Here is an 18,307-nt window from a genome sequence, read left to right as displayed (position 1 = left end):
GAGGGGTGATGGTGCTGGGAAAGAGGTGCAAGGTCAGAGGCGGAACCAGCGGTGGTGCTAGGGGGCACCAGCCAAAATCTTGCCTAGGGCATCATATTGGCTAGGGCCGGCTCTGCTGACGCCATTGCCAGTAAAAAAAGAACTTTAACCGTTAACCACTTAAGATCTGCTCTCTCAAGTGGTTCAAACAGAGGACCCTGGAGAAATTTAAGAACTAAATTCAAATCCCAGGGAGCTGCAGGAGGAACAAATGGAGGTTGAATATGTACTACTCCTTGAAAAAATGTACATACATCCTGTAAATCAGCAATCTTCTGCTAATACCATACAGTTAACGCTGAAACTTGAACCCTCAAGGAAGCAACTTTCAACCCCTTATCCAATCCTGCTTGAAGGAAATCCAGTACACAAGTGAATATAGGCTTGCCATATTCTATGATACACACGGGCCGAAGAAGGCTTTCTTGCTCTAAGCATAGTTCGGATTACTTGTTTCGAAAATCCTTTAGGCTCTAGTATAGAGGTTTCAACAGCCACACCGTCAAAGATAGGCGATCCAGATGACTGTGACAACTAGGACCCTGCATTAGCAGATCTGGACGTTGAGGGAGCAGTATCGGTGCTTCCATGGACATTCTCAACAGATCTGTGTACCAATGCCTTCTTGGCCAAGCTGGAGCTATTAGAATGATTGCTCCTTTTGCCTGTTTTATCTTTCTCACTACTCTGGGTAACAGAGATATTGGCGGGAACAGATACGCCAGCTGAAACCTCCATTCTACTGACAGTGCGTCTACAAGGACCGCTCCTGGGTCTCTTGTTCTCGATCCGTACCTCGGAACTTTGTTGTTTAGACGAGACGCCATAAGGTCTATCTCCGGTAGACCCCATCTGTTCACCAGTGTCTGAAATACTTCTGGGTGTAGTGCCCATTCGGTTTCCTGAATTGTGTGCCGACTGACAAAATCTGCTTCCCAGTTTAGTACACCCGGGACAAATACTGCCGACAATGCCGGGAGATGGAGTTCTGCCCATTTTAGAATGGGAGTTACTTCCTCCATCAGACTCTTGCTGTGAGTTCCTCCTTAATGATTGAGGTATGCTAATGCCGTCGCATTGTCTGAGCGAATCTGGACAGGTCTTCCTTGTAGATTGTCCTATGCCTGAACCAGAGCAAAGTAAATGGCCCTTATTTCTAACAGATTTATTAGCAGGCGACTTTTCCTTGGGGTCCACTTTCCTTGGAACCATAGGCTTCCGAGTACCGCCCCCAGCCCTGCAGGCTGGCATCTGTTGTCAGGACTTACCACTCTTTTATCCAAAAGGGTCTCCCCTTGTTTAATTGGTCTGTCTGTAGCCACCATGCTAGAGACCTTTTTACATTTACTGGAATCTTTATCATCTGCTTCTTTATCGTCTGATGATTTCCGTTCCATTTGGTCAGAATAAGGTGCTGCAACGGTCTGGAGTGGAATTGCGCATATTCCACCATGTCGAAGGTTGATACCATCAGACCCAACAGTCGCATTGCTGCATGGACTGACATTGTCTGGGCTTGCAACGCTTCCTGAGCCATGACCTGCACCTTGACTATCTTTTTCTCTGGTAAGAGAACTTTCTGTGGTCTGAATCCAATATGGCCCCCAAATGAACCATCCGCTGTGACGGATTCAGGGACGACTTTTCCCAATTTATGAGCCACCTGTGTCTCTGTAAACAAACTATCGTCTGTTGAAGATGGCTCAACAGTAAATCTTGCGACTGTGCTAAGATTAACAGGTCGTCTAGGTATGGGAATATTCTTATCCCTTGTTTGCGCAGACAAGCTGCCATAACCACCATGATCTTGGTAAACACCCTGGGTGCTGTAGCTAGCCCGAAAGGCAGAGCTTAGAACTGGAAATGTTCCTGGAGGATGGCAAACCTGAGGTAACACTGATGTGATAGTGCTATAGGCACATGTAGATAAGCATCCCGTACATCCAGAGATACCATGTAATCTCCCGGTTCCATAGCCAACATTATGGAGCGTAACGTCTCCATGTGGAACTTCGGGATCCATATGTATTTGTTCAACATTTTCAAATTTAGAATTGGTCGGTATGACCCATTTGGTTTCTGGATAAGAAATAGATTGGAGTAAAACCCCTGTCCCCTTTGTGATGGAGGTACTGGGACAATCACACCTGACTGCAGTCATTTTTGGACTGCTTCTTGCAGGGCATTGGCCTTCGACTCTATATGAGACGGGCTGGTGCAAAAAAATCTTTGGGGAGGCTGCCTCCTGAATGGGAACCCATACCCCTGAGATACTACCTTCTGCACCCAAGCATCTGCTGTTGACTGTTGCCATATGTGTGCAAAAAAAAGGAGGAGTCGGCCCCCAACCCTGGAATCCTCCAGGCGGAGGCCCGTCTCTTCAGGCTGACGGTTTCTGTTCAGGTTTGGAAGCTGGCTTTTTGCTAGCCCACTGCTTCCTACCCCTGGATTTAAACTGGGGTTGCTTAGGCTCCTCTTTAGCTTTCGCTTTGCTTTGCTTTTCCAACTAAATGAGCGAAATTTTAAACCCTTGGACTTAGGGTTATAAGCAGCCGGAAATCTGACCTTTTTCGATTCAGCCTCTGATTCTAGGATATCCGATAAAGGTTTTCCAAATAATATATTACCGACAAAAGGCAATGCTTCCAATTCTTTCTTGGACTCCGTATCTGCCTTCCAGGACCGTAGCCAAACTGCTCTGCGAGCGACTACTGTCAAGGCTGAAGCTTTAGAAGCAACTGTGCCTACATCAATTGCTGCTTCTTCCAAATACTGGGCAGATTGTCTTAAACGGCAAAAACGATCCTCTTGCTCCCTAGTAGGAGAAGGGATGTCATTCTCTAGTTCCTCTATCCATTCGCCCATTGCCTTTGCTACCCAAGCCGAAGCCATAGCAGGTCTTACCACTGCTCCTACTAGAGAAAAAATATTTTTCAACAGGCTCTCTACCCTTCTGTCTGTGACATCATTCAATGAGGTAGATGACAGTGGTAAAGCAGATTTATGCACGAGTCGCAGAACATGTGCATCTACTTTTGGAGGAACTTCTCTTTTCGAACAATCCACAGCAGGAAATGGATAATAAGAATCCCATCTCTTAGGAATCTTATACTTTTTACTGGGCGCTGCCCAAGACTCATCCATCATTTCCGTCAGCTCATCTGACGCTGGGAATTCAGCTTTCACTGATTTTGTTCGTTTAAATACAGGTGCTTTAGCTTTTAACACTGTCTTGGCTGGATCTTCCAACGAGAGAACAGCCTTCACAGCATTAATAAGTTCAGCTACATCTTCTGAACTAAAGCTCTGCGACTGATCATCATACGGAGTTGAATCTATTGTATCATCATCATCCGATGTATCATCTTGTGTAGTCTGCCACACAGACGTATCTGTCTTAGTCTTACCTGTCCCTTGGTTGCTTGTAGAGGCTACTGAAACCAAACCATAGGAAGGGAGCTTCATGTATGGGTTCATAGTGTAACCTAACCCTTGAGGTGGTGCTACCGGAGTTAACCTGTCCGCTATTGAAGATAGAGTCTTTGCGAACATATTCCATGGTGGCTCTGTTGGTGGCTGAACCAACTACTGTTTTTTACTTCGCTGAAAAGCAAAACAGTTTGCACACAAACCTTCATATGTGACCAATTGATTCATATCAATTACCCCTGACTTACAAGATAAGCATGTTAGGGCTGTAGGAGTGCTTGATAAATTCTCCTCATCACTTTTGCCGCTCACAGACATAGTATTAAACTGTTATTGACTACACAATTTGTGACTGAAAATCACCCTATATGTCAGTATATAGAGGTGAGATCAATCTGACCACAGTGCACCTGATTTGAGGGTCAGAGCAGGACTGACATTACACAGAAAAGTCAGCACACATACTAGCAGTCAGTCACATGTTAAAGCATTAGACATTGCCATATGAGAATACAACCTCCATAACAACTTATACATAAGTAGGAAAATTGTACTTCTATTTTAAACTGGTTCTTCTTTCAACATACAGTAGCATGCAGAAAACACAGTAATATACAGGTCTCATATGCAATAGGTACTAAAAATTAACAATGCATACTAAGAAGTAGAGAGAATTTTTAGTACTGTATACCCTGCCTCCGTAGAGCGGGATACAGGGAGACTCACCACACTTCCATATCCAAGCAAATACGCTCGTAAGACGCTGAGTGGATTCAGACGCTACTGGTGTACACTGCCGCTCTTGATAACTGATAACGGACACGGACGCTCACCAACGGACACGGACGCTGAGCGACTTCCACGTGTATGCAGACGCTAAGGCCTGCGATTCGGTCTGGTGGGTTTATCTCCAGTGTACACAACCGCAGCGTCTAAGCTGCGACCGAGTACCCTCGTGGTAGCGTCTGAGCCGGAAGTGAGGTCATTCAGTTCATGAAACGAGACACCCGCGGGAACTGGCCATGAACTCGGAGGAGGGACGGCCAGGAGAGCGTCTGAATCCCCCTGTTGACTTAAACTCCCAGGATCGCGGCCTCTACCTAGTCCTGGCACCTATGATCCCCGGAGCGTAGCGCTGTCGCACTCTTGATGTTCGGCGCATCAACACACTGCTTGTAGTCTCCACCAAAATCAGTGTAGCTGTGTCCTGACCCCTCTAGTAAGAGGAAGTCCATAGACTCACCGTCTCCCCATGCTCTGGCCACAGCCTGGTTACGTCTGCTGGACCTGCTAGAGCATCCAACACAGACGCCCATCGAGACAGCACTGATACCCGAAGGTAAGCGTTGTTGCGACCCGGTGGGGAGTTGTTGGAGCGACTCTTTCTAGAATGCGTTTAAGACGCTGTTAAGATAAGTCACTCAAAAAAACAATATAGTAAGTCTATAAAAATAAAATAATAAAAGCTTGAGGCTGCTCTCACAGCAGCCCTATGACCATGCCGCTTCCTGCCGCACCAAGCAAAAAACTGATCTGACTGAGTCAGTGGGCGGGACTATATAGTGGAGGCCCCAATGCATCCCGGGAGGCCAGAAAGCTTGTGACCGTGTTGGTGCCATTTTCGCTGTCGCTCGACAATATCCCAATGTTATCCTGTGGATAATCCTGTGGACCCAGCCAGAGAAATGGATGCTTACACTTGAGCTACAGTTTACGGAAAGATTTATTATACAGAAAAATAAACTGCTATTTCTCTGGATTAAGCAAACTAAAATAGTCACAGGTCATTTGGTACATATTTAATGTAAAATTTACTTAAAACTTCAAAAATATTTAGGATTTTTAGAGTAGGAATAATCTCCTGTAACATTCCCTGACAAAGAACAGACGGAATGGGATGAAAGGTGTACTCTGGTACTTCCGTCCTGAGACCTCTGTGATATCAGACACAGTACAATGACCACATCTGTGTGCTAATTATTTACAGACAACGTCTGTTTCAGGCATACTGCATCCCGCATTAAATTCCATATTTGTAACAAACTACTGACAAAATGCAACATAAAACACAAAATAAACACACATGTATAGGGTATCCTGTCTAGATCCATGCAATTTGACTTTGTCCCATAAAGATAAACAGATTGTTGCACAGCTTTTGTCCCTTTTAAAGACATATGAAAATATGACCTTGTGGTTCTTTATTGTTTAATATATCTATATCTACCGTATTTGCCGGCGTATAAGACGACTGGGCGTATAAGACGACCCCCAACATTTCCACTCAAAATATAGAGTTTGTTATATACTCGCTGTATAAGACTACCCCCTCTTCCGCACACCTTCCACACACCAAATAAAACGTAAAAGAACAAAGAAGTTTAAAACTTGCATCATATTTCTTTCTTTTTGCTGGTGCCATGATAGGGTTGATAGGCGTTTGACGGCTGGACTTTTTCTATGCAGTATTGTACTGTATTGTACTGTACAATGGTGCAGTACTGTGGTTGGCTGTTGGCTGTATACAAAGCCTGATTGGATTGGTCCCTGCTCCCTGTCTGCCCTCCCTGTCTCCCTGTCACTAGCAGCAGTCTATTAATACCAAGTGACATTACTATATTATGACCGCAAGGGGCGGGCCGGAGCGACGCTGCTTCCCGAGCAGAACGGGCCGGTCACGCCGAAAAGGCTGGCACCCCTGTATCGCCGCAGCAACGCTGATGACCCGCCACGGCCGCAGTGCATCGGGAGGCACTGCGGCGTATACGACGTATAAGACGACCCCCGGCGTATAAGACGACCCCCCCACTTGTTGGCATGTTTTGCAGGGCCAAAAAGTCGTCTTATACGCCAGCAAATACGGTATATATATATATCTATATATATATATATCTATATATATATATATACACACATATATATATATACACACACACACATACATGCACACACATACATGCACACACACACATACACTGTTCAAAACAATTTACACAAAATATACTGTTATACAGTTGAACACTTTGTAAGTAACATATTCTTAATTGTGAAAAAAGCTGTAGAATGAACAAAATTTAGGACCAGAGGGGAGTACAATAGAAAATCCAAGTATCAGTCAGTTTGTTTTAGCTGATGTTTTGCCATATTTTTTCAAAAGTACCAGTAATCCACCAATTTCTATGCCTCAGTGATTAACATTGGCATACTCTGATGCCATTATCAATAGCTAGGCTTACAAAACAGAATTAAAGTGTGTTTATCAGTGCATACTAAACATTTAGCAAAGAATTCCTCACGATACACCATTAGACTAATAAATCTCTAAACCAAAGAAAAGTTAAGCCACATTTCTATTGCTTCATATTGGAAGAGTATAATGCTCTAATAATTCAGGTGTAGCCTACCCAGTTCTCGAAAGCTACTAATAATTCCCATTTTCCAGACCACCTAGATGGTGCACAGGTGTAGTCATTACTGTCACATTTTCAAACATGTGGTGCTATCATTCCTAAATGACACATTCTACAAATCCACAGGTCGCCTGGAAAACATGAACTGTGAGGAACAGTGTTGGCTACCCTTGCAGTTTAATTAATGCTCATTAGTTAAGGTTAGGCTGGGGGTGGGGGATGGGGGTATTAGGGGTAGCTGCAGAAAGGGAGGGTTAGGGGGTAGGGGAGAGGGGGGAACAGTCTAACCTCCCCCTGTAGGGATTTACACTATCGGGATGCTAGCATCAGTATTCTGACCGCCGGCATCCCATCAGCCATGATATCATACTGATTCCAAGTTATTGGACTGCAAAATTAAAAGGATTTTTTATTTTTGCTGCAAATAAAGGTAGTGTAAAACTGCATTTATCCTCATGCTTTATAACGGAGCATTTGGCATTTAGCTGTCCTTTGTGTAATGAACGTAAACATCCTTTAACATGCCCAGAAATCTGCCAGAAATGTTTTATGAACAATCTCTTCTTCAAGAAGATCAGTTCAACTATAGAAAATGTATCATATGAAGTCCTTGAGTGGTGTGTACAGCTCATGAAAACAGAATTCTGCATACATAAGTAAAATTAAAAATAGTTTTTTTTCTGCTGACTGGTGTGAAGAAAAAAAAATAGATTCCAGCTGCACTGCTAAGTGGTCTAACTTAAATAACTGCAAAATATATTAAGCGGTCATCATGAACAAAGTGAATGGCCACCCATGTGGAATCTGTAGCCACAGCAATAGTACTCACCATGTAATGGGGAGCCAGATGGACTGCTGGACAGACCTGGCACAGGGCTACATCGACCCCCTTGCTTTGAAGTCAGCTCCTGTTCAATCTCCTCCAAGCCTGCACTTTTCTGAAAGCGACTCATGCGGTTTACCACGCGGGGAGACATATGTGTGCGGACACATGGCTGACCACCATAGGGGTTTATTGGGAATACGTGGGAAGTGCCACGGAGAGTGCTCACCACCACCCATCGGCAGTCGTGGCTGAAGCAAATATCTTGCACCTAAAAATAAATGAAATAAAAAAAGAACACTAATTAAGAAAAACTACTTGTATAATTAATTATGCAAGTCCACAGTCTTTAAAAATGGCCTACACATTTTACACAACATTTGCAAATTATAGCGAAGACTGGTATTTTTCTTTAATAAAACACAGTTTTAATTGTCAATGTCATTGTGAGAATAAAAAACAATCAAGGTTGCATTACTCATCATGGTAAAATATCCACCTAATACAGACAACAAGTAAGAAGTTTAGAGCAGGAGGTGCTGTGTCAACCCAAAACATGAATTTATTTGATATCTGAATCAATATATATAATGATTACTGGTGTGCAGATTTCTGTATTTTTATTTTTAAGTCTACAAATAAACACTGATTGCAGTGTAGTGCATACTGCCCCACACTGATGACGTTCCGTCCAGAAGCGCCAAGAAAAGTTGTGGAATTATGCAATTTGCCGCATTAGGAAGCAGGGGTGAGACAATGTGGTTTCAACAGTCAATAGGTCAACACCATATGGTACACATGCATTAGGTCGACAGGTACAAAAGATACACAGGTTTAAAAGGTTAACATGACAATGGTCGACACATTTTTTTTAATGTATTTTTTTTTTACATATTTTTCAACTTTTGCTTGATTTACTATCCATGTGGCAAGCAAAGTGAGCCTGTGAGGGTACGTTTCCACTAATGATGGTCACATATGACGTAACATACAAGATTTCATACAAAAAACTTGTGTCAATCATTTGTGTGTCGACTATTATCATGTTGACCTTACCAACTGTCTGTCTTTCAGCTGTTGACCTTTTGTACATGTCAACCTAATGCATGTCAATCATATGAGACAGACCTATTAACTGTTTAACTATACATTGTAGAGCTTCTAGACCACATCTGGGACAATGACGTGAGTAGTCACTGGGAATCGCCTCATCAAGCCTCTGGACTGCCCACGTTACTGGGAAAGGGGTCTTCGGAACAGCATGGTGGAGTGGGTAAGTCCGATGTAATGTGTAGCATAGGAGTCTAAAGGGTAAATTTACTAAGATGGGAGCTCCATTTAAGATGGGATGTTGCCCATTGCAACCAATTAGATTCCAGGTATTATCTTCTAGAAGGAGCTAGATAAATGAGAAGTAAAATCTGATTGGTTGCTATGGGCAACATCCCATCTTAGTAAATTTACCCCTAATTGTGGGCCATGATACATTTTTATTCTTTGCAACATACCTGTACTCAGTGGCAGAACTTGTGAGTGATAAGCCCAGGTGCAAACATATAACTTAGGCCCCCGTATATGTATGTATGTATGTATGTATGTATGTATGTGTATATATATATATATATATATATAAAATGTCCTGCACGGTTCGGAGAACACAGGGCATGTACCTTGATGGAGGCAGGAACACACCACCCTCTGCTCTGTCTGTGACAGGGGAACCCGCCCTTTGTGTTATCCTCAGTTTGGCACTCAGTCAGGCAACCACACCAGATGCGGGCTGCCTTTAATTTACAGACAGCAGTGAATCAAAAAATCTGTCTGTTAATTAGAGGCAGTATGTGGCTGTGATCATCAGCAATGACATCTCTATCAGTCCAGGACACACAAAGTCAACCCTGCCTCCATAAAGTAAGATGGATAGGTTGATAATATTCATCGCTGGTCTGGCAGCAGTGGGCCCCTTAGTCATCAGGGGACCCGCTGCAATGCACCTGCTGCACCAATGGTAGTCCCACCTCTGCCTGTACTTGAGAACTAATTTGCTCATACAGAATTAGTAGAAACTTAACTGGTTCAGTCAGATCAGCGATGCGACTCTCTGAGCAATCAGCTGCTCCTTTCTGCTTTACAGACCGATTTGTTTGCTGATATGTTATTACAGGTAGGTATATTACTTGGATGAAATGTGTTTTATTAAAGCATTGCTAAGATTAAAGTTAATATGGAAGGTTAAAGTGCAATGGGCAGTCTCTGAAGTATATCCGGTTTCCTGTTACCAAATTAAAAAGTACCTTATACATTGAAATTGAGAAAGGCCCCTTCTCCAGTATATTTGCCAAACAAAGGGCTTTCTGAGTTCTCTCGGTTTAACAAAATTTTGCACTGGTGATAACCTATTTTGCCACCTTGGGCATGGCAGCTGCACGCCATATAACAAGCGGTGTAAAGCATGGGTTTTATTGCATCTTGTTAACACTACAATATCTCAGTATGGCATTAGCCAAATCTGACAATGGGGGACCAGCAAAGCTGGCGAGGCTTTGCTGGATCCCCTCCTATGCAAATCTCTATGCACATGTTTAATCATCAAATATTACTAGACCCCTTCAACGGCAATGTTATACTGCCAGTGATACGGGTTAAACATCCACATATACCCCTTTCACATCGCACAAATAACCCGGTATCGACACGGCATATTGCCGTGTCGAAACGGGTCAGTGTGCGATAGAGATGAGCGGGTTCGGTTCCTCGGAATCCGAACCCGCCCGAACTTCAGCTTTTTTTACACGGATCAGAGCGACTCGGATCTTCCCGCCTTGCTCGGTTAACCCGAGCGCGCCCGAACGTCATCATGACGCTGTCGGATTCTCGCGAGGCTCGGATTCTATCGCGAGACTCGGATTCTATATAAGGAGCCGCGCGTCGCCGCCATTTTCACACGTGCATTGAGATTGATAGGGAGAGGACGTGGCTGGCGTCCTCTCCATTTAGATTATAAGAGAGAGAGATTTACTGGAGTTTAGGACTAGGAGGAGTACTGTAGAAGTGTAGAGAGTGCAGAGAGTTTACTAGTGAGTGACCACCAGACAGTGCAGTTTATTTAATATATCCGTTCTCTGCCTGAAAAAAGCGATACACACAGTGACTCAGTCACATACCATATCTGTGTGCACTGCTCAGGCTCAGCCCAGTGTGCTGCATCATCTATATATATTATATATCTGTCTGACTGCTCAGCTCACACAGCTTATAATTGTGGGGGAGACTGGGGAGCACTGCAGTGCCAGTTATAGGTTATAGCAGGAGCCAGGAGTACATAATATTATATAGTGAGTGACCACCAGACAGTGCAGTTTATTTAATATATCCGTTCTCTGCCTGAAAAAAGCGATACACACAGTGACTCAGTCACATACCATATCTGTGTGCACTGCTCAGGCTCAGCCCAGTGTGCTGCATCATCTATATATATTATATATCTGTCTGACTGCTCAGCTCACACAGCTTATAATTGTGGGGGAGACTGGGGAGCACTGCAGTGCCAGTTATAGGTTATAGCAGGAGCCAGGAGTACATAATATTATATAGTGAGTGACCACCAGACAGTGCAGTTTATTTAATATATCCGTTCTCTGCCTGAAAAAAGCGATACACACAGTGACTCAGTCACATACCATATCTGTGTGCACTGCTCAGGCTCAGCCCAGTGTGCTGCATCATCTATATATATTATATATCTGTCTGACTGCTCAGCTCACACAGCTTATAATTGTGGGGGAGACTGGGGAGCACTGCAGTGCCAGTTATAGGTTATAGCAGGAGCCAGGAGTACATAATATTATATTAAAATTAAACAGTGCACACTTTTGCTGCAGGAGTGCCACTGCCAGTGTGACTGACCAGTGACCTGACCACACTGACCACCAGTATAGTTAGTAGTATACTTATATTGTGATTGCCTGAAAAAGTTAAACACTCGTCGTGTGACTTCACTTGTGTGTTGTTGTTTTTTTTATTCTATAAAAATAAAACTCATTCTGCTGACAGACAGTGTCCAGCAGGTCCGTCATTATATAATATATAATATATACCTGTCCGGCTGCAGTAGTGATATATATATATTTTTTATATCATTTATCATCCAGTCGCAGCAGACACAGTACGGTAGTTCACGGCTGTGGCTACCTCTGTGTCTGCACTCGGCAGGCAGTCCGTCCATAATTGTATACCACCTAACCGTGGTTTTTTTTTCTTTCTTCTTTATACATACATAGTTACATAGACATCTCTTTATCAACCAGTCTATATTAGCAGCAGACACAGTACAGTACGGTAGTTCACGGCTGTGGCTACCTCTGTGTCTGCACTCGGCAGGCAGTCCGTCCATAATTGTATACCACCTAACCGTGGTTTTTTTTTCTTTCTTCTTTATACATACATAGTTACATAGACATCTTTTTATCAACCAGTCTATATTAGCAGCAGACACAGTACAGTACGGTAGTTCACGGCTGTGGCTACCTCTGTGTCTGCACTCGGCAGGCAGTCCATAATTGTATACTAGTATCCATCTCCATTGTTTACCTGAGGTGCCTTTTAGTTGTGCCTATTAAAATATGGAGAACAAAAATGTTGAGGTTCCAAAATTAGGGAAAGATCAAGATCCACTTCCACCTCGTGCTGAAGCTGCTGCCACTAGTCATGGCCGAGACGATGAAATGCCAGCAACGTCGTCTGCCAAGGCCGATGCCCAATGTCATAGTACAGAGCATGTCAAATCCAAAACACCAAATATCAGAAAAAAAAGGACTCCAAAACCTAAAATAAAATTGTCGGAGGAGAAGCGTAAACTTGCCAATATGCCATTTACGACACGGAGTGGCAAGGAACGGCTGAGGCCCTGGCCTATGTTCATGGCTAGTGGTTCAGCTTCACATGAGGATGGAAGCACTCAGCCTCTCGCTAGAAAAATGAAAAGACTCAAGCTGGCAAAAGCAGCACAGCAAAGAACTGTGCATTCTTCGAAATCCCAAATCCACAAGGAGAGTCCAATTGTGTCGGTTGCGATGCCTGACCTTCCCAACACTGGACGTGAAGAGCATGCGCCTTCCACCATTTGCACGCCCCCTGCAAGTGCTGGAAGGAGCACCCGCAGTCCAGTTCCTGATAGTCAGATTGAAGATGTCAGTGTTGAAGTACACCAGGATGAGGAGGATATGGGTGTTGCTGGCGCTGGGGAGGAAATTGACCAGGAGGATTCTGATGGTGAGGTGGTTTGTTTAAGTCAGGCACCCGGGGAGACACCTGTTGTCCGTGGGAGGAATATGGCCGTTGACATGCCAGGTGAAAATACCAAAAAAATCAGCTCTTCGGTGTGGAGGTATTTCACCAGAAATGCGGACAACAGGTGTCAAGCCGTGTGTTCCCTTTGTCAAGCTGTAATAAGTAGGGGTAAGGACGTTAACCACCTCGGAACATCCTCCCTTATACGTCACCTGCAGCGCATTCATAATAAGTCAGTGACAAGTTCAAAAACTTTGGGTGACAGCGGAAGCAGTCCACTGACCAGTAAATCCCTTCCTCTTGTAACCAAGCTCACGCAAACCACCCCACCAACTCCCTCAGTGTCAATTTCCTCCTTCCCCAGGAATGCCAATAGTCCTGCAGGCCATGTCACTGGCAATTCTGACGATTCCTCTCCTGCCTGGGATTCCTCCGATGCATCCTTGCGTGTAACGCCTACTGCTGCTGGCGCTGCTGTTGTTGCTGCTGGGAGTCGATGGTCATCCCAGAGGGGAAGTCGTAAGACCACTTTTACTACTTCCACCAAGCAATTGACTGTCCAACAGTCCTTTGCGAGGAAGATGAAATATCACAGCAGTCATCCTACTGCAAAGCGGATAACTGAGGCCTTGGCATCCTGGGTGGTGAGAAACGTGGTTCCAGTATCCATCATTACTGCAGAGCCAACTAGAGACTTGTTGGAGGTACTGTGTCCCCGGTACCAAATACCATCTAGGTTCCATTTCTCTAGGCAGGCGATACCGAAAATGTACACAGACCTCAGAAAAAGAGTCACCAGTGTCCTAAAAAATGCAGCTGTACCCAATGTCCACTTAACCACGGACATGTGGACAAGTGGAGCAGGGCAGGGTCAGGACTATATGACTGTGACAGCCCACTGGGTAGATGTATGGACTCCCGCCGCAAGAACAGCAGCGGCGGCACCAGTAGCAGCATCTCGCAAACGCCAACTCTTTCCTAGGCAGGCTACGCTTTGTATCACCGCTTTCCAGAATACGCACACAGCTGAAAACCTCTTACGGCAACTGAGGAAGATCATCGCGGAATGGCTTACCCCAATTGGACTCTCCTGTGGATTTGTGGCATCGGACAACGCCAGCAATATTGTGTGTGCATTAAATATGGGCAAATTCCAGCACGTCCCATGTTTTGCACATACCTTAAATTTGGTGGTGCAGAATTTTTTAAAAAACGACAGGGGCGTGCAAGAGATGCTGTCGGTGGCCAGAAGAATTGCGGGACACTTTCGGCGTACAGGCACCACGTACAGAAGACTGGAGCACCACCAAAAACTACTGAACCTGCCCTGCCATCATCTGAAGCAAGAAGTGGTAACGAGGTGGAATTCAACCCTCTATATGCTTCAGAGGTTGGAGGAGCAGCAAAAGGCCATTCAAGCCTATACAATTAGTAGGTGGAATGCACCTGTCTCAAGCGCAGTGGAGAATGATTTCAACGTTGTGCAAGGTTCTGATGCCCTTTGAACTTGCCACACGTGAAGTCAGTTCAGACACTGCCAGCCTGAGTCAGGTCATTCCCCTCATCAGGCTTTTGCAGAAGAAGCTGGAGACATTGAAGGAGGAGCTAACACGGAGCGATTCCGCTAGGCATGTGGGACTTGTGGATGGAGCCCTTAATTCGCTTAACAAGGATTCACGGGTGGTCAATCTGTTGAAATCAGAGCACTACATTTTGGCCACCGTGCTCGATCCTAGATTTAAAGCCTACCTTGGATCTCTCTTTCCGGCAGACACAAGTCTGCTGGGGTTGAAAGACCTGCTGGTGACAAAATTGTCAAGTCAAGCGGAACGCGACCTGTCAACATCTCCTCCTTCACATTATCCCGCAACTGGGGGTGCGAGGAAAAGGCTCAGAATTCCGAGCCCACCCGCTGGCGGTGATGCAGGGCAGTCTGGAGCGACTGCTGATGCTGACATCTGGTCCGGACTGAAGGACCTGACAACGATTACGGACATGTCGTCTACTGTCACTGCATATGATTCTCTCAACATTGATAGAATGGTGGAGGATTATATGAGTGACCGCATCCAAGTAGGCACGTCACACAGTCCGTACTTATACTGGCAGGAAAAAGAGGCAATTTGGAGGCCCTTGCACAAACTGGCTTTATTCTACCTAAGTTGCCCTCCCACAAGTGTGTACTCCGAAAGAGTGTTTAGTGCCGCCGCTCACCTTGTCAGCAATCGGCGTACGAGGTTACATCCAGAAAATGTGGAGAAGATGATGTTCATTAAAATGAATTATAATCAATTCCTCCGCGGAGACATTGACCAGCAGCAATTGCCTCCACAAAGTACACAGGGAGCTGAGATGGTGGATTCCAGTGGGGACGAATTGATAATCTGTGAGGAGGGGGATGTACACGGTGATATATCGGAGGGTGATGATGAGGTGGACATCTTGCCTCTGTAGAGCCAGTTTGTGCAAGGAGAGATTAATTGCTTCTTTTTTGGGGGGGGTCCAAACCAACCCGTCATATCAGTCACAGTCGTGTGGCAGACCCTGTCACTGAAATGATGGGTTGGTTAAAGTGTGCATGTCCTGTTTTGTTTATACAACATAAGGGTGGGTGGGAGGGCCCAAGGACAATTCCATCTTGCACCTCTTTTTTCTTTTCTTTTTCTTTGCATCATGTGCTGATTGGGGAGGGTTTTTTGGAAGGGACATCCTGCGTGACACTGCAGTGCCACTCCTAAATGGGCCCGGTGTTTGTGTCGGCCACTAGGGTCGCTAATCTTACTCACACAGTCAGCTACCTCATTGCGCCTCTTTTTCTTTGCGTCATGTGCTGTTTGGGGAGGGTTTTTTGGAAGGGACATCCTGCGTGACACTGCAGTGCCACTCCTAGATGGGCCCGGTGTTTGTGTCGGCCACTAGGGTCGCTAATCTTACTCACACAGCTACCTCATTGCGCCTCTTTTTTTCTTTGCGTCATGTGCTGTTTGGGGAGGGTTTTTTGGAAGGGACATCCTGCGTGACACTGCAGTGCCACTCCTAGATGGGCCCGGTGTTTGTGTCGGCCACTAGGGTCGCTAATCTTACTCACACAGCTACCTCATTGCGCCTCTTTTTTTCTTTGCGTCATGTGCTGTTTGGGGAGGGTTTTTTGGAAGGGCCATCCTGCGTGACACTGCAGTGCCACTCCTAGATGGGCCCAGTGTTTGTGTCGGCCACTAGGGTCGCTAATCTTACTCACACAGCTACCTCATTGCGCCTCTTTTTTTCTTTGCGTCATGTGCTGTTTGGGGAGGGTTTTTTGGAAGGGACATCCTGCGTGACACTGCAGTGCCACTCCTAGATGGGCCCGGTGTTTGTGTCGGCCACTAGGGTCGCTTATCTTACTCACACAGCGACCTCGGTGCAAATTTTAGGACTAAAAATAATATTGTGAGGTGTGAGGTATTCAGAATAGACTGAAAATGAGTGTAAATTATGGTTTTTGAGGTTAATAATACTTTGGGATCAAAATGACCCCCAAATTCTATGATTTAAGCTGTTTTTTAGTGTTTTTTGAAAAAAACACCCGAATCCAAAACACACCCGAGTCCGACAAAAAAAATTCGGTGAGGTTTTGCCAAAACGCGTTCGAACCCAAAACACGGCCGCGGAACCGAACCCAAAACCAAAACACAAAACCCGAAAAATTTCAGGCGCTCATCTCTAGTGTGCGATGTGAAAGCTACTTTGCTGAATTAGCGGGTCGCCTGACCCGGTAATTCAACCCGGTAAAAAAGTAGGGTTATTACCGGGTTGAATACCGGGTCAGGTGCAGTGTGAATAGGAGCCGTTCCGATGCGACACAGCTCCCATTCACAGCATAGGGAGAGGCGGCACAGGAAATGAGCTCATCTCCCAGCGCCGCATCCACCCCCCGCTGCTATGGCAACCGACCCGGTATATTGCCGGGTCGGAAAGCCAGCAAAGGAGCGCAAATGCCGGATCCCACGCGGTAAGGACACGTTTCTCTTACCGGGTGGGATCCGGCATTTGCGATCTGAAAGCAGCATTAGTAGTAAGGTAGTCCAGCACACCTGCATTATTTACTGTTGCAAAATGCTTCAGAGAATAACACAGCCAATGAACCACCAATGATAGTGTCCTTTATATAATAACTAACAGTCATTCTTACATCCAAGATATACTCCAAACTGCACAGATGTGCCTTATACATCATTTCTACCATTGCGTCAAACAGCCAGGTCCATTGAGACTCTGCTTGCATCTTGGGTCTACGCCACCAACCAAGTGGGAACAGAACCTGTAGCAAGCGAAACTTGCCACCGGGCCCAAAGCATGGTGAGAGCAGCAAGCCCACGTGCCGCTGTCGATATACTGACAGCCGGCATTCCGTCTGCCAATATTTCATACCGGAATGTGCACAAAGATACTAAGATGTACTGCTTGCCTACAACCCCACACCCCATCCACACTCTGCCATATCTCTACTACGACCCCTTAACTGCATGCTCAAAATTATTTACATTTTTTTACTATTATAAATAAGTAACATTAAAGGACCATCGTAAGGTATAAACATATATGGGTGTATTTGTTAATTATCAGGATTTAGACCCGATAATTATAATTTGTTATCGCTGCTATTCGTGGCAATAAGTAATTATGAAACACCTAGATGCATTATGAAACACACCAAGGAAAAGGTCATGTGATGTGTGAAGTAAAGTTATTGCTAATGTGATGACTTTACTTTCTGCTGCAGAACCACTGGTGCATTACCGCGCATGTGCGATCATCAGCCTTTCATATCTCACAGTATAACAGCCCCATAGAAAGCTATGGGGGCTGCTATTGCGACCGGAAACGGGGGACCAGTTATCTCCAACATCTGCTGCAGAACCCCTGTCATGCTTACATTTTGCGGATAAAGACGTTTTTAAAGGACTTCCTGCAAAATTAGCTTCGTAAATATGCTTCAAAGATTTTAAACAAATATATCACACTATTGCTGTAATACAAATAATACAAAGTCTTAACTTTTTCATTTTGCAGAATTACTATACAAAATGTATGCTGCCAATCCAAAGCCCTATACTGTATGTCTATTTATATTTTATTTCTATAAACAAAGAGAATAAATCTTTCTAACTGTATATAATAACAACCACTACCCACAGATGGTGATAAATATGGAAAACTAAGCATGTATATTTTAACTAGTAATTTGAATACGTATTGAAATGCACTCACTAGCTGTGTCTGCCAGACTTTGTTAACACAACGTGCATACAGCATATTTGGACGTAACTGCCAACAG

General features: G+C 44.8%; 1 protein-coding gene across 7 annotated transcripts in view; it reads right to left on the bottom strand.

The window, feature by feature from the left end:
- BCAS3 (BCAS3 microtubule associated cell migration factor) overlaps positions 1-18,307 on the bottom strand; it is a 2,144,796-nt gene that overhangs the window by 1,342,798 nt on the left and 783,691 nt on the right. For all 7 annotated transcript variants that reach the window (XM_063954016.1, XM_063954015.1, XM_063954017.1 and 4 more), the window contains exon 15: positions 7,708-7,972. In XM_063954016.1, coding sequence (XP_063810086.1) covers positions 7,708-7,972 — 265 coding nt within the window. The remainder of the gene's footprint in view (positions 1-7,707; positions 7,973-18,307) is intronic.

This window comes from Pseudophryne corroboree, chromosome 2, assembly GCF_028390025.1.
Source record: "Pseudophryne corroboree isolate aPseCor3 chromosome 2, aPseCor3.hap2, whole genome shotgun sequence".
Classification (NCBI taxonomy): domain Eukaryota; kingdom Metazoa; phylum Chordata; class Amphibia; order Anura; family Myobatrachidae; genus Pseudophryne; species Pseudophryne corroboree.
Note: the sequence above shows the minus strand (reverse complement) of the source record. Positions and strands in the feature narration are given on the sequence as shown.